Source organism: Solea solea, chromosome 3 (assembly GCF_958295425.1).
Source record: "Solea solea chromosome 3, fSolSol10.1, whole genome shotgun sequence".
Lineage (NCBI taxonomy): Eukaryota > Metazoa > Chordata > Actinopteri > Pleuronectiformes > Soleidae > Solea > Solea solea.
Genome location: NC_081136.1, coordinates 26,129,253 through 26,152,003, shown reverse-complemented (window position 1 = coordinate 26,152,003; position 22,751 = coordinate 26,129,253). Strand labels below are relative to the sequence as shown.

General features: G+C 41.1%; 1 protein-coding gene across 2 annotated transcripts in view; it reads right to left on the bottom strand.

The window, feature by feature from the left end:
- LOC131456507 (anoctamin-4-like) overlaps positions 1-22,165 on the bottom strand; it is a 41,597-nt gene extending 19,432 nt beyond the window's left edge. For both annotated transcript variants that reach the window (XM_058624897.1, XM_058624898.1), the window contains exons 1-7: positions 21,759-22,165; positions 18,470-18,544; positions 9,826-10,050; positions 3,398-3,610; positions 2,804-2,967; positions 2,557-2,706; positions 782-882 (exon numbers count right to left, since the gene is read on the bottom strand). In XM_058624897.1, coding sequence (XP_058480880.1) covers positions 782-882; positions 2,557-2,706; positions 2,804-2,967; positions 3,398-3,610; positions 9,826-10,050; positions 18,470-18,544; positions 21,759-21,990 — 1,160 coding nt within the window. In that variant the 5' untranslated portion in view covers positions 21,991-22,165. The remainder of the gene's footprint in view (positions 1-781; positions 883-2,556; positions 2,707-2,803; positions 2,968-3,397; positions 3,611-9,825; positions 10,051-18,469; positions 18,545-21,758) is intronic.
- Positions 22,166-22,751: the final 586 nt, after the last annotated feature.

Genomic DNA, 22,751 nt, shown 5'->3' with positions numbered 1-22,751 from the left:
CGTATTAACGGGGGTTTTAGGGGACCTGAAATGGTATTTTTTGAAAACGCCACCCAGAGTGGGAAAATCTCAAAACGCCGTTTCTGTGTGGACAGTGAATTCAATACTTTAGGATAAGGATGACGTCATATTCCCAGCTCTCTCTTGCGCTGTCATTCATCGTCTTGTGTTTGGAGATTGTTTGACAGTGTTACCAGCTACTGTCAATGGAAAGTAACTGAAGTCAGTCTGAATAGACAGTCGACTGCACTGAACATCCACAGCTCGTCCTTGTCTGTGACTGATGTGCGCTGCGCTCACACTGTGTGTGTGTGTGTGTGTGTGTGTGTGTGACACTCCGCTCGCAGTAAATACAGTTGGCTGGATCTCACTCAAGTATTTAGGGTTATGACAGAAAGTTGCTAGATTTGTTGCTTCTTTAAAAAAAAAAAAAACACTTAAACAAACACACATTATTTTCTCACATTTCTCCCCCTGGCTCGGTTCATTCTGCCTGTGTTTCTGTTATTATATTTAATGTTTACGATGTCTTTTTTGGGTGTAACGTTACAGCGCAACTTACAGTCCTGGCATATGTACTGCAGCGTTTTGAGTTGCTTCGGGTGGTTCCGTGTGGACGTGGATATTTCCTGAAACAACGCCGTGTTTACAGGGAACTTTTTTTTTTAAAAAAACAGCAAAGAAAAGGATTGTTGACGTTTCGTGCCGTTTCCGCCCGGACGTGGCGTGTGCTTTGTTGTGATGAAACACACAAAGTGACACAAAGTGTTTGTTGTCTCACCTAAAAGGCATGCGAATGTTCATGAGCTCTGCATAGCGACAGAGCACATCCCACGGTGCGTGAAGCTTCAGAAAGATCACGTCACTGTTTGTTAAAGACGCCTAAGAAACAAACAGAAGAGAATAACAATTTCACCTCAGAGAAAAAATACAGTGAAAATAGGGAGGACGCAAACAACAACACATACAAACAAAAGAAATGTAATTAGCACAGTGATGATTAGACCAAGAATGAATAGCAGTAAAAACAATTAAGATCACATTTAAAAAGCAACTGAAACTAATAAAACAGTGAGATTTAAGTTACTCATTATCCTCCTATTATGTCTGAGTGGGTGTTGCCAGATTTGAATTGGTGGGAGGTCCTTTTGATTTAAAAAAGAAGGCTTGTGTGTTGATGCGGGTTTTAGGCCACAGAGGGTTTCTAGAATTGAAATCAGGCCCGTGGCATTCGTAAGTTTCAAATTGGCTGGTGTAAAGGCAGTGGCATAGTCAGCTACTCAGCGTGTGATTAACATTAATGTGTGTTTTTTCCTGACGGCGTAGGAGCCGGTGTGAAGGTGCACAAATCAGGGGCTCAAAGGAAAGAGGCCTGAAATGAACAGAATGACTCAACACAAGAACTGCACATAAGTGGGCTGTTGAAGAGCCATTCTCTTCCTCTGCATATTCTGGAACACGGTGTCTGTGACGCTTGAGTATTGACTGTGCTGAAGTTAAACACACACACACACACACACACACACACACGTCACTCTTTCAAGAGACACTTTAACTAAATAGGAAGCCGCCAGGGAGAGAATTGCCATCAGCATGTTCTTTTTCAGTCAGTCTGTACAACTGATGATTGTTCAGCCAGTCGCGTTGCATGCATTCTACGACAAAAAACATTAAAGGACTTAAATGCTTCTTCACACAAACTGGCACTGATGTCGCTCATGTTGCATGGACAACATGGATGCAGCTGCTGGTAAGAAAAACTTTCAGGTAGAAAATTATGATCGTAAAATAAATGAACTTTAAATGAACTTAAATGAACCCACCAACATTTTCTAAAAGCTGTATAAAGAAATCTAACAAAAAAACACACATTAACCTAAAGAAACCCTAACCCAGTAACCCAATGATTGACTGAGATGGGCCGCATGAATTTAGAGGGTTCATTGGCACAAATTACATATTCTACACATAAGTTTGTCTGTAAAAGTATATTACATAAAATAAAAATCGTTACATTTCCATAGCCTCACAATTACCCTCGTATAAGAACGACACAGGTAAGAGGCTGCCATCTCATTTCTCTGAATGGATGTGCGTACAACACAAACAAAGAACATCTCAGTCCACAAAAAAACCAACGTATAAACCAGTGAACAACAAGTCGAGCCCTGATTGTTGTGGTTTCCAGTTCAGCTGGCTGAGTTGTCCTACCATCCATGGACTTAAAAAAAAAAAAAAAATCCAATTCTTAGAGCTGGCAGAGCATCAAACCGTTCTCCTTGTCCATCTGAGAAAATGTATTGGCCAGGATTTTTTGCCATTTCTCTTGCTGTCTTTCTCTTCTTGTGTTCCGGCTTCTTCAATTGAATGTACACATGCAGTGGCTCCCGACTGACTGTGAGAAATTGGATTTCTTACACTTACAGTGAGTCAGTTAAAAGCCTGGATTTAACCGAACTTGGTGTGAGAGGGCCACTGTGATTTCAGTTTATATTCTTCTGTTTATTAATGCACCCGGACATAACGTTGACCATACTCTCTTCTTTTTTTTTTTACCTCTTTCTCCATTTGTAAACCCTCAGCACGGATATTCCGCTCAAACACCTCCCTCTTCTCTGAGAGCGAGCTGGACTTCCTGTACACCAGGATGTAGTCGATGCGGCTCTTTCCGTCGCTGAAGCAAATGCCGCTGGACTTACTCCTCCCCTGCAGACAGACAGACAGACAATCAGAGTCTTCTGTGGTTTATTACAGACCAATGAAGTTCGTTGAAAAAGGTGAAAAAGTGATTTTCTCCACTGACCTCTGAGTGAGCAGAGTCGGACTTTGTGTTGTCGTCGAGGATGCTGCTGTGCGTGGCCGGATTCAGCAGCGTGGAGTCGTCGTCGTCGTCGTCGCCGCCTCTGGACGGGCTGCTGATGCCCTCTGACCTCTCCTTCTCCAGCAGAACATTGACATCCTTCACAGCTGGAGGAAAAAGGGGAGTTTTCGTGTGGATTAATATGCTGTAGTGTGAGATAAACCAACTTCTATCACACTCTAACCAAAATCAGTGGAGTTCAGATCTCGTGCTTTGCCTGGGACACACAGGAAGTGATTTGTTTTATGTCAAGACATTCCAAAGCAACAACATCGCAATAATAAAGCGAGACAGTTGCAAACAAGCAGTTTCTCATGTGAATTCTACTGCTTAAAAAAGCCCCGTCAGATAAGAACAATGACAGTTGTGTTTTTCATCAGGAGTTTTGACTGTTGACCCCATTGTTTGTCCTTGAAGTGGTGAAAGAGAGTCAACACACTGACCATGAACCCATGAGTCGCTCGACATCACGGAGCGTCACGGACACATAACTGCATTTGTACAGAAATATCGGGGTTAGTCGATGTTGGGTCTCACCCAGACGAGGCGCATCGTCCTGAGTGCTGGAATCAGGGGCTCCAGCCGAGGATTCCTCCATGATGTCTGCCTTCCCACTGGAGGGGAAGGCGAAAAGTCTGACCGCTGCCTGGTAGCCGGAGGATGAGGCTGAGGCTGAGGGCTGCAGCGGGACTCTGCGTCGGTGGAGGCTCTGATGTTGAGACTCAGACCCATGTAGAGACAAACTCACACCTGCAGATTTCAGACACATGAAACGCGAGAATGTTTAAGTGGCACGGATCGTTGTGAGGAGGAAAAAAAAAGAATCACATATAACCCAGATTTGAATATGTGTCTGAGTTCAGTGATAGTCTGGCACTTCTCATTTGTCTTATCTGTTCTGATTGCTTAAAAGGGTTTGATGTGGCCGACAGTAAGGCAGAGCTAATGGTTCAATGCAATCGCCAAAGATCTCTATGGTCAATAAATCTTATGAGTTTACTATGAAAGAGCAGTAAAACCACACCGCACACTGCTGCAAGGCAAACAAAATGAAGAGGAGCAGCTGAAACTAGTGATTATAAGACCATTAACCCTTTAACACTTTTTTTTGTGTGCTTATTTTAACCATAAAAGGGCTGTGATGTAGTGCTTTTGCCAATTTTCAGAATAACTTTCAATATCTGGCAGTTATGTATAACTTAGTGCATGTTAACATAGTGTATTATCAATTTAAAATGAAGAAAAACACAAAGTTTTATTAAAAAAATAAATACTGGAGTCGTACATGAACACCAGATTATACGTATAAAACATACAGTATTTAAAGTAACATTTGTTTGAGTCTTTGTCTCAATGTCCAAAAACGGGCCAAAAAACTATAAACAGGCGTTTTTCCAACTCTTTTACGGACGAGTTCATGCAAAAACTGCTCAGTGTCAAAGGGTCAACTCCTCAGGAAAATGTTTTGTGACGTTATAAATGACGTGAGAAGTAGACAAATTCTCCCACTGACATTCATGCAAACTAAATTGACTGACATTTTTATACCCAGTCTTTAAATGAAATCACTTCACTACTTAGGGGTATAAATGCATGACATATTAAAGTGTCTAACCACAGTCAAGCCCTTTCTTCACTCTCCTATGTTATGCTCTGCCCTCACTTAATTCCAGGGTAAACAGTATCTTGCTCTGAGCTCTTAAATGCTCAGTGTTTAAGTTATCTTTAAGTTATAAGTTATAAGTCAATATCTGTTTTCTGGAAATGATGCTCAAGTAAGTCTGCTTTTAAAAAACTTCAATGAAAGGTAGTGAACGGATTAAATGAGTGAAAGATGCGTCCAGCAGCAAAGTGATGACAGCAGAAATCTGACTCTTGAATCAAAGTCTTATATTCAGCAACAAACGCGTCAACAGGTTCAGAGAAGCACCACACACACTACACAGGGTGTGAAGGGTGACATTTAAGTTTAAAAGAAAATAATAGGGTGAACTAGAGCGGGGGGTAAAGCCCAGCTCAGTCATTTTTATCTCTCTAACAAGGATTATCCTCGAAAGACCTTGGAAAAAAAAAGCCTCACATTGGAGACACAATCTAATTGGGTCTATTTGTCAACCGCACGCTGTTTGGAGAAAGAAATTGTCCAAAGATGCAGCGACTAAAACAGTTTAAATCCATTTATCTCAACCTGTCTCTATGTGATACTTTCAGTCCTCTGGAGAACAGGAGGACTTCAGTGGAGGTGGGTGGATGTCTTGGTGCTGAATGACTCAGCTATATTTTTCTGCTGAGCCGTGGTCCCAGCGACACACAGAGAGAGAGGTCGAGGAAGCATCTGTGCTCTTAATCAGCTGTTGATGCTTTGCAGCTCTGGATTGACGCAGCGAATAGAAATGTGAGGAATCTCTTTACAAAAGAAGAAAAAGAAAAAGAAAGAAAATTGCAGCTGTGAGTCCTCATCCTTTACTCAGAGCTGCAGCAATCACACTGATCGCTGATGCTGCATCCTGTGCTAATCAAACTAACACTAATAATTGCGATATCATAATAGAACCAAAATAGACACTGAACTTGTTGTGATATAGTGTTGCTGTAAAGTGCAGAAATGGTAGCAGTTTGTATTATCGCCGTTCCTTTGCTGCGCATTTGTGATCGTGGATGTTTACGTTGTCGCAGTTTCGGTCTCGCGACATAACGTTTTCGGGATCGCTACATAGTCACACTTTAGCAACAGTTTCTTCAGTACAGACATAAACACAGGTCAAAGACATGTAGGGTCTTTCATGAAGCATGGTCCTTAACCCTTACAACACTTTAAACGTACAGTATCTACAGAGGCTATAAGAACGACTACTTTATATCACTACTAAAAATGCCATATAAAATGAATCATGACTCAACAACGCATAAGAAGATGAAAGAAAACACTTCTTTTTTTTTAAGCCTGAACATGTGACCCATAAACCAGGATGTCCATATAAGGAGTCGTGTGCCACGCCGCCTGAGCACTAAGGGTTAAACTAAGGAAAAGAAAACATGCATGGTAAATAAATGAATAAATAAATAAATAATAACGCCAAAAGATAAGGATAAAAATATGCATCTACATTCTTATTCTTGTGACATTAAATCACCAGCAGTCGAAAGGACGCAAGGCAAGGTAATGCGTATAGAGGTGACACTTTTGAAGCTCCATTAAAGCAGGAAAAGAGATGTGATGCATGTGGGGAGTCTCTCTGTCTCAACCAGTGTTTGGTAAAGTTTACATGTAAACTGTGTCTTCCCTGTGTTGCATGACTTGGCATGAGAACTGCTTAAAACAGGCGTGTCCAAAGTCCAAAGTGAGATTCTGTACGGTCAGCAGCTTCGCTTTTTATAATGTATTATTTACGGCCAGGGAGGGAATTGGAAATCTTCACATTATCATAATTGTTAATAAAAGTTTGGACACCCTGGGCTTAAAAGGCAGGTTTCCCCTCTGATGAATCCATTTACAGGAATGTTCGAGGAACCACTTAGTGCCATGACAATGGAATATAATGGAATATGGAATATTGTCTTGTTCAAGTATAATCACTTTTTTTTTGTTTTCTTGGCCATCATCTGGACGAGTGATCGAGCGATGTCGAGCCTCATCTCGTGTTTCAATCCACTCCAAATGGAGGAGAAACAGGTGATTGTTCTGTAGTTCTGCTGCGGGGAGCAACAGTCAACAGTCTCCGCTGCGTATTCTGGACACTCACCGACCCCGTTTCCTCTGCTGGTCTCATTAGAAGGAGCGAGAGCTGCTCTCTATAAATATTGGCTCTCAGAGGACTGACACACTACACATTAGCCTACATTATGCTGTTATGCTGAGACTGTGGCTCATCAAACAATGTATCCATCAAAGTTTAATGGCCCTGTGGCTCGTCTGTAACTCGAGCCACAGCTGAGGTTTCATGCTCCTGAAGCTTTGGCAGCCCAAGCACACGGTGGTGCAGTGGACGGTTCGCTTCGCGTACAGTAAATACAACTTATCATATTTCATTAGGGATGTGATAGGACAATGTTTTTCAAATCAAAAAACAAAGAGATAATCAAGTTGTAAAGGCTGCAGTTAAGGACGGGCAAAACAATAAAATAGCAAAAAAATGCTATTCTTCAGTATAACAAAGTATATATTGATATAAAATCAGACAATTGCTGTGAAATCAGATTTGTGAAATGTTACTGTGCGATTATTGTTGTTGACTGGTTTCTTCAGCTTTCAACATTCCTTATTAATTATTTATTATCATTTTATCACAATAATTATACATATCTACTGAACTTTTTTATATTATTTTTTATAGTGATAAGGGGTTTTGGTGATATCGCTCAACAATATGACAGACATTTAATGTTTCTATTGGATTACATCTATATCTTACATGCTGCCAACATGCACTGTATATATATTCCATTTTTTTATCTGCTGAGAACATTATATAATATATTATCATGTGGTATGTGCTGAAAACATCGAGGTGGCTTTTTAACCCTTGCTTATACTTGAGCCACAAAATACTTTATACTTATTATTCAATTGTTGTTGTTTTTTTTGTTTTGCTTTAATCAACTTTAAAAGCTGCTGTGTATCTGTCTATCAAAAATGTAGGTGTGTTTTTAAATTCAGCAGCTCACTTAGATGTGCCGAAGTTTTCAAATAGAATCACAACACTCACTCTGACTTAGTAAGTAGTAGCCAAAAAGTATGACTGGAGCAGCATAAGCTATTAAACGTTGATCAAATATGTAACAGACGCGTAACCTACTTACTTCACGTTCATGAGCCTCTCGAGTCTAAATATTGGAGGATTGTTTCAAGTCTAGTGGGTCGTTAAGTTTAATATACTGTACATGAAAGGAGAATCTGACAGTGACACAATTCAACGCAGAAAATCATCCGTCATTTCTACAGAATTATATTCTTCACCAGGTAGAGATGAGAATCCTGAAGTTCCTTGTCAGCTGTATGATAATCATGATTGTTTTTAAATGAAACAGTAACTCTAGAGTCAAGATTGTCTTACACCCGATAACAAAGTACCATCATTACCAGTTACCACTGGGAACAGTAACTGTATGTTTGGTCGATTCATCGTCACTGAGGAAAGTGCACTGATTCAAGCAGAGAGGAGAGTGTGTGTGTGTGTGTGTGTGTGTGTCTGCTGCAGATTGTGAGACATCTTGGCCGGTCCTCACCTCTTTCAATAGGTTTTTTCAGGTTAAGAGTTATAATTTGGCTTAGGTTAAGAGTGGGGATTAGGCATCTAGCTGCGCTGGTTGTGGTTCGGGTTGCATTTCGCCTCCGAGTGTCCTCACTACAGCCGCTGTATGTAGTGCATGTGTGGCAAAAGGGACCAGATGTCAGTCACTTGTGAGGATGCATACATGCACTCGCGCTTTGTGCCGGACGCTGTTCACGCAGTGCCATGCTCACAGCAGGCACATGTCCACTTGCGTCACATGACCCACTGCAATACTGTGATACGACAGGTAGCAGAATTTGTATGTTTGAAAAGATTTTTTTTGCATGATCAAGAGAGCGGGGGTGGGGGGGGGGGACAAATACGAGCAACGTGTCAAGGTCAAATACTCGTATGGGCACAGGGATAACGTGAAAGAGATGAAGCTACATTTATAAACAGGAGTGGGAGCAAGACAGACAGAGAGAGAGAGAGAGACAGACAGAGAGAGAGAGAGCACTGCAGCAAAAAAAAAACATCCACTCTTGAGAACAAGCTGCCTTTGCTTCAAGACAACTTGATGACACTCACCGTGTGAAGGTAGAAAGAAGAAGGGAGGCAGCTTCTTCCCTTAGAGGGCGGCAAAAAAAAATGAGGGGGGGCTTCCCTGCTGAGTCGCATCAGACGCCAAAACAGCCGGGATACTATTTCCTATCATCACACACACACACACACACATGCAGCGGTCACCCCACCTCCACCTCCACCTCCTCCTTCTCCTCCCAGTCCCAGCGTACAAGTGACCTCACTGGGGGAAACAAACCAGAGCAACATCCCAAGAGGGAAACCAGCCACTATTTACTCCTCACTCCTCCTCATCAGTGCCACGGACCATCCACCGCCACAACACGCAGACACACACACACACACACACTCACACACACACGGACGACTCTGTCACAGAAAAGATGCTAAAGCGGCAGGCAGCAGAAGAGGAAGGGGGGGAGAAGCTGTCAATTCTTCTCTGAGGAGAAAAAAAAAAACACACACAAGCATGAGCAGGATGTTTACAGTGGCACAGAGAGAGAGAGAGGGAGAGAGAGAGGGGGGAAAGAGAGAGAGAGAGAGGAGGTGCATGGCACCCTATGGTATTCTTAATCAGTTTTCAATGCAGCCAATCAGAGGGGAAGCCGCTCTGGTAGCAGCCAATGAGGAAAGAGGGCTGGCTCTGTCAGTGGTGTTGCCTGAGAGCGAAACAATGACATTTGGCACTGATGACAGAAGCTGTGTGCAGACACACACACACACACACACACAAAATTCCTGCAGATTATCAGCAGAGATTATAGGTCCCTGCATTTATTATACTCATACTGGTCATGAGAAGACTCTTCAGAGGAAGTGATGCATGCGACATAAAGTGCACCAGAGCTAACGCCGGTAAATGAGCGGGTGTGAGAAAATATTGCTTTTGACCTCCTCTCAAAAGACAAATAAATTGTTTAGGCAAGTAGTGTTTTTTTTTTTTTTTAATATAAATCACTTTGACGGAAAGTATGTGGCAATATACCATTCAATATTGTACTGCCTTTGTATACAAAATTAGAATAATATTCAAAATAGAACAGCGACTAACATTATTTTCATTATTTTCAATACAATTTCAGTTTGTTTCAGAGGCAGTTTAAACCCTTTTTTTTTGTTTTTACAGTTATTGTAATAATACAGTGAGTCCCAATCATGCTTTATACGTACTTGTGCTACTGTCACACAGCGTCTCCTGGCTGGCGCTGCAGGTGGGCAGCGGGCTCACTGACAGTGACGCTGGGCAGGACACCGGCTCGAAGTGGTCACCGACGGGCGGGACGGCCGTGGCCTCCGAGTGGACGCAGTCCAGACTGGGCAGATTTTGACTGCTGCCTGGGAACGGGCTCTTCCAGTGGGAGAACCCGATCGCCACTTGACCTCCGAGATCGAAACCTGCAATACAGAAACACAGATAACGATAGAAAAAGTAACACGTGTCCAACAATATCACATTAATAACAGGAAAATAGTCTTATAAACTTTAAACCATACATTCAAACTGTATGTAGACTGTAGACTTGAACATGAAAACAATCCATGATCAGTTATATCACATTCATGTATTCGGTATTGTTGCCCTCTAGTGGCAGAAGCTGTCAGCAGCATGACAAGAAACCCAACTGAAGAGGTGTGAAGTATCAGCCAGCATGATATTAAACATGATTGCTGTACTTAAGTACAACATTCACGTATCTGTACTTTACTTTCTTATTTATACTTATAGCAACTTTTACTTTTACTCCACTACATTTATTCCTCCAACTATCTTTGTAACTCGTTACTACCAAATTTAAATCAGGAGAAGAAGAGTTGGTCATGGTCTGTATTTATATAGAGCTTTTCTAGTCTTTCTAATCTTTCATACCTGCAACATGGGGTTAGGTGCCTTGCTCAAGGAAAACATAGACGAGCAGAGCCAGGAATTGAACCCACAACCTTCCGGTTGAACGACAACTCGCCCAAGACTGAGCTACCATGGCTCAATCCTCACTTTTTTAATACTTTTACTTACTAAAACGTCGTATATTTTATTATAAAAAGTGACTTCAACTTGTACCAAAGTCATTTTGAGTGACCAGTCTCTGCTGCTCTCTTTGCTCCATGAGGATCCACACACACACACACACACACACACACACACACACACACACACACACACACACACACACACACACACACACACACACACACACACACACACACACACACACACGCTGCTGAACCAGCTCATCACCACCCCAACCTTCGATTTCACGTCTCTCTCTGTTTCATGGCAGTGAATTACCCAGTGTATACATTCATTGACTCGCGTTAAACTATAATGTACTGTAGAATGTAGCCAGAACGTTGTGTTTAGTTACTGTACTGTAGTTAACATGAGCAGTATTAACCCCTTAATGCCTAACCCTCACAATGTTTTGCTTATTTTAACCATAAAAGGACCAGAACATGTCCTGTCGATTTCTCCATAATAACGTTCAATATCTGGGAGTTATTCACAATTTACTGCATGTCAAAATACTGTTTTAACTATTTAAAATTAAGAAAAAAAACCACTGTAGTTATACTCAAACACCAGATATTGCATGTGCAATTTGATATTTGAACAGTATAAAACATATTTACAATAACATTTGGCCAAATAATGGAAACTATGGACCGGCGTGTTCCCAACTCTCTCCTCTCTGGTGACAAAGGCACTGATTCTCGGGCTTCCTGTAACAGCACGAGTGAAATTACCGTAATAACCACATATTGGTTTTGACATGCAGCTTCTCAGCTTTCAGAAACCATCGGATTTTTTCCGATAGCACAAACCGTCGCATATTTGCAGTGATGCAAACGTGACGTCTGTGATACATACGCTTAGTGTTAAAGGGGTTTAATACACCTACACAGAATCACCATCCCAGAACCAAGAGATTAAAGCAAGTATTAATAAGCTGTATGTGTGTATATGTATATATAATGTATATAATGCTCACTAAGAACATGCTGTGTACTGTGTGTATTTTCCTGCTTACTCAGCCCCACATACATAATTTGGTACCTTTGGAGACACACGTGTGAAAGTCACAGCATACGTCCCGTGTTGTGCTTGGTTGCACAATGTACAGAACACCAAATATAAGATGGATTTCCTGTGCTACGTGTTATGTAAAACACCTGGGCAAGTGGGACACCCCTCATCACACGCACACACTCAACTCGTCGTTTCCTGTGAAACACAAAGCCCAGCAGATTTCGGAGGCACATCAGCAAAGAACAAACGCAGTCTGATCAATAGCAGAGTGGAGGGAACGCCCGGCTGTCTCTGAGCATCACAACGCACCGCTGAGGAGGAGCGGAAGAGGTTCTTCTTCTGAATCCTGAGCTATATACATCCCATCTCAGCAGGTTTACAGATCTGATTTCACTAAAAAAGAAGAAACAAGAAGGGCAACCGCGTCAGGCTGTCCCTGGGTGTCCCCGTGATAATGTTTGTGCTCGTGTCAGCTGCAGCTGCAAAAACTAGAGCACTCAGGTCATTATTTCCTCTCAGGGGAATTTGTCTAGTATGACACTTTTTTATAGGGAGAAAAGTCCAACGGCTCTGTTGAAATGAGAGGAAAGGGAATTGTCTTTGGTGAACGGGGTCATGGAGTACATTTGATAATAGCATTAGCTGTGTGATCATTGAAGAATATCTCACTTGCAGCAGCATAGTATTGGACCACAGCATGGATTTTGGTTTTAAAGTTACAGTGAGTAGGATTTAAATAAAATAAAATAAAATAAAATAAAATAAAATAAAATAAAATTAAATTAAATTTTACAGACTATACTATTTATTGGGTTTAACAAAAATAAGCTTAAGTAAACAAGTAATCAGTTATAGGCTTATTTATAATAAGCATCTAACTGTCACAATTAAATAAATCATAACTGGTGCACAGAAATAGGTAACATTATAATCTCCTTAACCAACTCCCCATCACTCTCAGTTTGATTGAGAAAGTTTGGTTCTTGTTGCTCACACATTAAAACTTTAACAGAGCAGTTCTTCTTGATACACTTGGGGATTTTAGGACCTAACTGTAAATAAAAATCTTAATACATCTTAATGTGACTTTATAGTAAAATAAAGGTTAAATTAATAAATTAAGTTTTTGGACAATGTTCTGTTTGGACTTTCTGTTGTTCTGTTATAGTTCTTTGGTGGTTTCCTGTTTTATTTTGTAGTATTTCTTCTTTAAGTTTGACTTCCTGTCCTGTCTCCACTCATGATTGCCTGACACACCCTAATGTGCTTCACCTGTGTCTTATTAGTTTCACCTGTGTTGGAATTCCCCCTTTAAATCACCTGTGGTGACAAAGGTGGGACGCGCAAACAAAAGGAAGACATTTATGTTCAATACGAAGCAGAGTCATCAAGAAACAGCGTCGCGTGGGCGAGGGAAACTCTGGAGTTCATACTCATATTGTGCAGGACTGATAATGATGACGGGTCTGCAGAGAATAATGTGAGGAGCATCTTAGAGCGTGTAGAAAGCGCACAGGGAAGCAAAGTGATATTCTCATATCTGGCGATGACTGGACTTTATGAAAGGATTTAAGACGACCATAACATAAGAAGAAAGAGGACCTGAGGGTGCCTGTAATGCAACTACATGGATGCCAGCTGCCATAAAACACCAAAGAGGAAGAGTTTCACCTCCAAGGTATTTTTCTGTTTGAGTTTTACTTCACGCCACCCCCTCCTGCTTTGCTTTGCTCTGTTTTTTGGTTGTTTAACCCTCTTATGACCTTCACCATAATGAGGCTGCCTGGATTTATTTAGATGTTATGGCTGTAGTGTTGTCAAGAAATGTTCAATGAGTGAATGTTTCCCAAGATCACTTTCACTGTCGATATCTGGCAGTTATTCAAACGTTTAGGAATAAGCTGACGTCACATACGTGTGACGCGCTGGCGAATCTTGTCTGTGATTGGACGCAGAAGTCCTGAGGGCTCTATTTCTCTGCTTCCCGGTATTCATCCATCCATCCGTCTTCTACCCCTTTATCCTCCACATGAGGGTCACGCGGGGTGCTGTGTCAATCTCGGCCGACATAGGGTGAAAGGCGCGGTACACCCTGGACAGATCGCCTGTCCATAGTTTTTGAATTTTCTAGATATCACAAATGGTCTAGGAGTTACGGTGATGAGAAGGGTCACAGAAGGGTTCATCAAAGATTTTTTGGGGGGGAAAACATTTTATTGACGCTTGCTCCTTTTAAGTTGGTCCATGTCATGTATGCATGTGTGTTTGTTGTGCTTTTTTTACACCACATTGATAACTACAGTGAGCCAACAATCCTCAACACGACATGACATGCAGGGAGGGACAGAGGTTGTAATCTACACCTGGCATGCATCCGAACGTCCTCCAAAAGTACCGGCGCAAAGCCTTTTCGCACGAAGGGTGTTCTAAGCGATATCAATGCACAGTCATCGGAAAATTGTGCCCACGTGTCTCTCCGAGGTGAGAGAGTCCCAGATCTGTAGAACCTTCACCTCCTTAGGCGCTCAGGAGGAGTAAGAAAACAAGCGAGCGCAGGTGCAGGTATCTGGGCCACAGAGGGACACAGGGCATTGCACAGGGACTGAGAGAGTGAGCCATTTTCAGTTTGAAAGTCAACAGTCATCACAGTGGACGCTATGAAGGGACAGGAAACAGGATTTGAATTTTCTAGATATCACAAACGGTCTAGGAGTTACGGTGATGAGAAGTACACATGTCAAATCCTGTTGGCGACGACAGGATGGTAACATGAAGGGTTAAAGGGTAAACAACCTCTATTACCACAATCTTTTGGTGCCATTTCCTGTGTCCCACTACCCAATTGCGTCCAGAATTGGCTCAAACAATTCAATTTGGTTTGACTGTGACTGAGGTCTGATCGGGCCCTTTTGCCCTCACACACTAACAGATTTCTGTGCCAAGTCGCCATGCCGACCGACCGTCCCTAAGTAGTGCTGACTGAATTACACCAACTACGTCCAACTGTGAATCGTGGCTAACAACTAAAAATCTTGTGGTGTGTCCCCAGCTTATGTGTTCGTTTTGTGCTTGGGATGCATAAGCGCATGCTTTGAAATGCTTTACTCAGCACAAGTATTCTTTACGACAACAAAAAAAGCAGCATCTTGCTGTTTCAAGGTCAAGTGAGGCAGAAAATCAGTGATGGAAGAAACGTGTCTTCACAGCCCAGACGACCTTTTTATGTTTAGCTTCAATTTCAATGGGCTGATCACACGGAGTCCCTCACTAGAGCCTAACTGCCATGTGTATAGTAAGTGCACAACAAATAAGACACTAGATATGTGTCTTTTAACTTTGGCTAAACGTAGACTAGCTGATTCATTTGCTGGCACTTTTCATGCTAAGCTAATTGGTTGTATTTTCAGCAACAGAACGATGCATTACCGCCTCCTTCTGGAATCTTCCTCCTCTCCATCCTTTGCCTCCTCACTTCCTCCTATTTACCTTACCTTCACACCATACCCTGGTCATATGCTAATAATAATAATAATGATGATACTTCAGAGGTTGCAGAATCAATGCGGTGTAATACTATACTCAATTTAAACTCTATAAAATATTTAATACAAGTGACAATGCTGGAGGATGATGTGCTCTTCATGGCATGAGTTAAATGAAGGTCTTCAGAGTTTTAAAAAGAACTCTATTCCACTTTGCTCCGCAGCCTTTCATGAGAACCATCCTTGAACTGCATCTGACACACTGTGACCACTGTGACCACCACCTTGAAGAAGGTCATGCCTGAAATGCACTTCAGCACAAAACAAGGTTAGTGTCAGGAAAATGACCACACATTGTGCTTTTCTGGTCATCCCCCCGCCCCATCCCCCACCCCGTTGAAAACAAACTGGCATTTTTGAAGCCTTGACATTCACACTTTGACCAGCATCATGACGTCTCCTGCAACCAGGCACTTTTTGGAAGGCACATGCTGTCGGCCACGTACCTGTCCTCTCAGGTATTGTGCTTTTAAGTATAGGTGAACAAAAATATGTACCTTGAATAAGCTAATTATAAATCGTAAAAAAAAAGATGCAGGCTATACTCTCCTTGTGGCACTTGGAAAGTGTGTGCTGGCTAAGTTAGACCCACATAAAATATTAACATTTCTTCTCCCGTTCACAACTACAGCAAAATGTTTATTCACGGCAGTCAACTTGAGTGCTTTTAATCCTGATGTGTGATAAATGTATATGTATATATATATATATATATATATATACCCTCCCTGGGAAATACACAAACACCTCTGCACAGTTTTCATTACTGCTGACAAATCAGCCATGTGCAGTGATATACTGGTTGATCTTAATCTGTTCCAGATATACGGGTGTGATGTATACACTGTATGTTAGCTGATAGGCAAGAAGAAATTAGATCGTCACTTTTTTTATTTTTTTCACATACTGGCTATACCTTTTTAGCATATTTTTATTTTTTTTGTGTGTGTTTTAAAAATGATAATAAGACTTGCAGTTTGCTGACTAAATGATGTCAATACATCCAGAATCCCAGTTTCAAAACCCACCTGTCCTGTGACAGACGGATACATGCACTCATCTCACATTATGTTAGATTATTTGCCTCCAGATGTGAAAGACATTATTTTTCCACTCCTGCATTGCTTAGAATTGGTAACATTGCCATTCAAAGATGATAATTGTGACAATGAGAATTCAATTATTATAAAACAGTTTGTATGTAATGTTTGGACACCGCTGACTGAAATAATGAAATGCCGTATTTTTGTCACAAAATGTAAAAACTCCATGTACACATCAGTGAGCACGTTCCATAGTTTCATTAGTCCAGTATTGGTTCTATATTTGTTTTATTTAGCGTGTCTCTTAACCTCAACAAAGTATGACATATGGTAGTGAACTGTACAATAATTTAACACTTTAACACTCTTAGTTTATAGAGAATAACAATAGATAAAGATGGAGGATGTAACAAATGACTGATCGTTCAGGACTTTTCCAAAACAGACTGTGATGCTGACTGTTGTCCAACAAAGGCTGCACTCAGACAGCACTCTAACTACTTTTTGACCTCCGAGTGCATGGCCATGACTATAGATTTTTCCCTTTGTTAAGCCAAAGGGGGGAGTCCCAACTGTCCAAAACTCTCCTTCAGCACTTCATTAGTTTGTTTTTCACCTTAGGGAGGAGAGAGGAACACCTGCATGCAGCAGCACAGCCTGAGCTGAACCCACACTCTTCACTGTCACAGCAGCTCGTTCTCCCACTCTAACCAGGCACTGCTGTGATGGACACTGGAGAAAAAAAACCTTCTGTGACCGACAGGAAAGTTATTTCAGACGGCTCCGTCAACTATGCATTATTTTCTGTCTAAAAAGCCTTGACATTCAAATAAAGTTGCATGTCAGGGGAAATCTTTAATTTTCTTACTGCTTAGCAAACCTTCGCTTCATAGTCCCCTCCTTCCCGGCCGGCTGTCACAAAGCTTATCGTTTTTACAGCAGTGTAAGCTCTGTACACACATTTACCTCATAAAAAGGTACACTGTACTGGTACACTTTTTTTTTTTTCTTTGCAATAAACACTTCTTCAGGACTGGCCCTGTCTGAGGAACTGGTTAATTTTAGAGCAAAGGTTTTAATTATGGTTAGGTTAGGTTGAGGCTTTGATTGGTTATCATTAAGGTTAGGGATAAGGCTTTCTTTAGGCTGTAGTCAATGCAGTGTGTGTGTGTGTGTGTGTGTGTGTGTGTGTGTGTGAGAGAGAGAGAATCTGATGTGGTTTGCTGTTCCCCTCATAAGACATTTCCATAATGATTAAAGTATATAAATGTAATATTGTAAAACACAATATTAATTGGTAGTTAATGAGCTGATATGATACGCGGTAATGGGTAAGTTGGATATATAGGAAAAAAGAAAATGTAGAAATCCATGATCCCAAACCCTTAAATTTGTGGGCTGTTCAGTTCTAACTTTATAGGGGCAGAATATGTGTTAATGTTTTTACAATGGCTGATTATGGCAAGGTGATGAAGGCATCAGCACGAATGTGTGAACAGCTTGGTATGAAAAAATAGTGTGTGAGTGTAGATCCTCAAGGTCGTGATGTCGGTATGGGATAAGAACATGTGGTACAGAGCTACATCCTTAGTTAGCAGTTGTCATTGCTATGTTTGTAAGCATAACATGGGATTGATTAAACAATAAACAGGAGTACCTGAATGTATGTATGTGTGTGTGTGTGTGTGTGTGTGTTACACAGTATATACATTTCATGAGACTTGCTCCATCAGCTAACATGGAGGAAGAAGTTACTGACATGCACTGCAACCAGCCACCAGGGGGCGATGGAAACAATCTGGCTTCACCTGTCACATTGTCCTTGTCTTTATTGAGACTAGAGTTGCACGATATTAGTAAAACAAACTATACATGACGATTTCGCTTCATTTTAATGACTTTGACTTCTGAGAAATATACGAATACTTATGTATAAAATGTACATGTACTGCTTTGGCTTCACTTCGATTCAAAAACATTTTAAGTGTAAAGCAGGGTGCCATGATGTGAGAAAATGTTATAATAAACAAGACAAAAGAATAATCTAAACTGCAGGTGGGGACTGTGAGAGTGAATGGCCCAAGCAACGGCTCGACACATAACTGGAATGCACTGGATGTGGATTTCATGGAAATATGCAATTATACGCTCAAGATATTAGACAATATTTAAATAAGCAAGGCTCTGGAACCAAGTGTACTCACCAATAGTGATTTGACTGACGCAGCTGTAGAAGGTTCCCGAAGAGACATTGTAGCTGCTACTGCTGGGCTCGCGGTCTGTGATGGGAGCAGAGATCACACACGGTTGAGTTAAAAAAAAAAAAATATATATATATATATATATATATATATATATACTGTATATACATATATAATTATAAGGCAGTTCTTACAGTTCATTCATCACCTACTGCTGATATTATAGATGTATATGGCAAAAATAAGGCAGGGTCCCACAGTATCACGTATCTGACAGTTGAAATGTGTCCACTCAGCCAGTGAGTACAGTTCTGTTGCAGAGCGCCGGTGGAAACCTGCGACCCTGCAGCGTTACAGGACTGAAACTAATCCTGCAACGTTAGAGTCCTGTTCCATCCAACTACACGGGGAGAAATCCCTTGACCTTGACACAGTTGGGGGAATAAAATCCACAACTCTGGCAGCTTTGCTGCCTCAGTCGAACAATTTATATGAAGCGGGAACAAAAATCATCCACTGTGGTAGGACACCGATAATGACATTCACAATGCTGGCAGTGAAATGGGAACGAGCCCTTAATAACTCTTAAAGACTCCAGAGGAAATGACGCCTCACTCTCCATGAGGCTCCGTCTGTCTGATAGTTGACTACAGAGTACATATGGAATAACTGTTTGAAAAAAAAAAAAAAAAAGGTCTATGGCTATGTTGTATGTTTGCCAATCCACAGACAGTAGTTACTGTGTGTGACTATTTAATCGATATGTACATTGAATATTTCCTTTTTATTTAGCTCATGACTTTTGTATACCTCAAGGGGGACCTGCAGTATCTGGCTTAATATGGCTGCTATATATTCAACTACTATATATATTCACCTGCTAGGTGCTACCTTTGTATGTTTACAGGAACCTGTCTTAATAAAAGCAGTGAGACTGAACGGGAAACATAATTGCTGAGCCAAAAGGTGTTTTGTTGTGCTTTGTGCTGCTTTGAGGAGACTATTGAGAGTTGCGTCGGCAGTTGTCACAGCCTCAATTCAAACTGAAGTGTCAGTTTTTTTCCAAAAGTCATTGAAACAACAGCAAATGGACTCGCTACAAATCAACACTGGCTCCTAAATCTTCACAGTTTCTATATAGCTGGTGTGTATATACATAATAAAAACAATATAAAAATATTTGAACATGAAGTCCATTAATAAAATAACCATGACACTGGAAGTCACAGGCCTAGAGTTCCATATTATCATGTACCACCTGACTGATTGTTCCCCCCTACATGAAAACTTATACAAACGCTTCCGCTGATTAAGCAATTTGCCGGAAGCTCTCATTTCATTTTTTTTTTTTTTTTTCTTTCCCTGATCTAACACCAAGAGCTGCATCAAAGAAGAGTAAGAGCAGCAGAGCATGGACATTTATCACGGAGCTGGAGTCTTTTCAGCTGAAGGACGTGCATTTGCTCGCATGTTTGGAGATAAAGCTGCAGGTATCGTTTGTTACAAAAGCCACGGGACGTCAGCAAGTGGACTCACCCGCTGAACAGCTTCCAACTGTTTCATAATTCATCATCAGAGTGCACTTTAAAGTGGGTTCAACGTTTTATACGCGTTGTGTACAAAATATTACACCAATATTTTCAAACTAGGATCCAGTAAGTGACTGGAACAACATTGCACAATGATGATTACAGCACTGTCCTAATGTGAGCATCCAATATGGAGCAATACAGTAGGTTTCCATCCACCTGTTTTATGCACATGTTCTCTTTGTATGTGAATACCAGGATGAAATCTTGCAGACATTTTGCATAAAATTAGAAGTAAAAGTAGAAACGTTGGCATGTCAAACAAAGGTGAATGTGAAAGAGTGCAAGTAAAGAATGAAGAGTGAGAACGTCACTCCAGCATAAACGGTGGACAAGAAAAGTAAGGTGGAGACTGATGAGAAAAATCACAATGTTACCCAGACTTGATACAAGATGCAAATATTATGACAATGAGAATCAGCAATGGAACATGACCACAGATGCGACAGAAGCAAATTTCCAAATAATCATCCATCAATAATACGTCATTAAATTGCACCTTCTTAACCTAATGACCCAGACTTTAACTTTTGTGCCACCCACTGCTTATCTCTGTGAATTAACTCCCATTATTTGCTTAAGGGCAACATGCACACTTAAATGTTACATTTGGTGGAATATACTCTATTATTCCAAGAGTATATTATTATTACCGCCCCCCCCCCCCCCCCCAGCCCTTTAACTAAAATGTATGTGCACATGCATAAAGTTAAGTTGTGATTAATTTATGTCTGGTTTTACTATTCAAAATAACATTAGATGCTATAAAATGTCAATGCAAACTATATTATGCGCAAATTATGTTGTCAGTCGGGTGGCTATGATTTGTTGTCTTTAAAAAAGGCGGGTCCCCATATAAAAGCTTTGTGAAACACTGCTTAAGGTGATGCAGCAGTGTTGTTTTTTTAATACTGTATCCTCACTTGATCCTATCATTGTTCAAGTGAAAATGAGCAATTAAAATGAAATATTCCTTAGGTTAGGGTTCTGGTGCACTCTTGGTGGCTGCAAACTAACTACTAACTAGTTTGTGTATGTTGTGTAATTCAAAAGTCTTGGAGGGAACGAAGTGTTCCGAGTGTAGACCCACACCCTGACCTTACATCACATTTAAAGCAGTGAAAAAGAATTACTATTATTATTATCTTTATTATAGTAGTATTTAAAATTAAACCACATGCAAATGTACAAACATGACACTTAAGTGAAGAACACCATTCACATGCAAATTAAATAAACAAGTCAAATACTTTGAGACAAAAGCGAGACCCAATAATCATAATAAAACAGTTCATAAACAGTTCATACAAATTAGGAGAGATAAACACAGTGGGACTAGGGCTTGTTCATTTGTAATCTTCAATTTGGATTAAGATGGTTGCATTTTTCATTGTCATAAATTGAAGGGATCATTGTGTGTTTTTAATGTTAAATGATGTCAAATTTCCCGAGGATTAAATAGCATTAATAATAATAATAACAATTATAAAAATTGACCGAGGAAAGTGATTTTAAAAGGAGTCCAGTGATCATATATTTTGGGCAGAAAGCGATATGTGAATGTGTCCAACCAAAGAGTTTCAGAGTTGGAAGAATAAATGAGTTTCAGCACCACACACACACACACACACACAAACACACACACACACAAACGGTTCCTGTGTGCTCCATCATTTATTTGCTGTTTCCTGAGTGACTATTACCTGCCGATCCCGAGGACAGCCGCGTCGCGATGGCGCTGCGAGGACTGCGTGGACTTCCCGGACAAACCCGCACCAGCTCGTCCTGACACTGCAAACAGATCACCTGGTTCTCCTGGTGGTTCTCCCCGACTTTGCTGCAGCCGATGGGCTCACCACCCGCCGCCTGGATCTTCATACCTGAGCTCATCTGACGGACCAGTCGCATGTCTGCCGCTGCTTCATGCTCGAGCATCTTCCTCAGGACGACTGCACCGCCGGCGCTCGCACTTACTGTTATTATTACGCATGGCTTTGCGGTGTGAAGGCACCAACTTCTGTGGTTGGTACCTACAGCATCCGTAGCTCCACCCACCCCTCTCCTCCTGTGTATTCAAACATTATGATGGTGCTGCTGCTGTTGCTGCTCACTCCGGCTCACCTCCGCTCCAGTACCCTGTCAGACTCTCTGTGCTCGTGGAGGAAGCTGGTGATGTTGCAGTCTTTACGCACTACACTGCAGGCGTGGCAGCTTCACGTGGTTCCGGGGATCAGAAGTTCTTGTGGAAAATGTGCATTGTCTTGATGACTAAGCCATAAAAAGTACATAGTAACGTATCATCCAATACCAAGTTAAAGATGTTGTGCTTAACTTTAAAATGTGATTTACATTAGAATTATTTTCAAAAGACTGACCATGATGTGTCCCATCAGCTTCATATTACTCTCTGTATTTCACAGCAGAAGTGTTTAGATCTCGTTTCACTTTGTGACACAGGAAGTGATTTGTTTTTCATCAAAACAGAGGCAGCAGCAACAATGTGTTGGTAAAGCAAGGCGTCTGTAAACGGGGATTTGGATTATGACTGAAAACATGGTTTCAGAAGTAAAATTGTATCTTTGGAAAAACTCAAAACTTTCAGCAGTGGGATGGATTATATATCCATTCTTTCCCCTGTATACGCTCAACTGTCCCCACAGTCGGGTGTAATAATGCTCGACAGAGCTCGTTTTCAG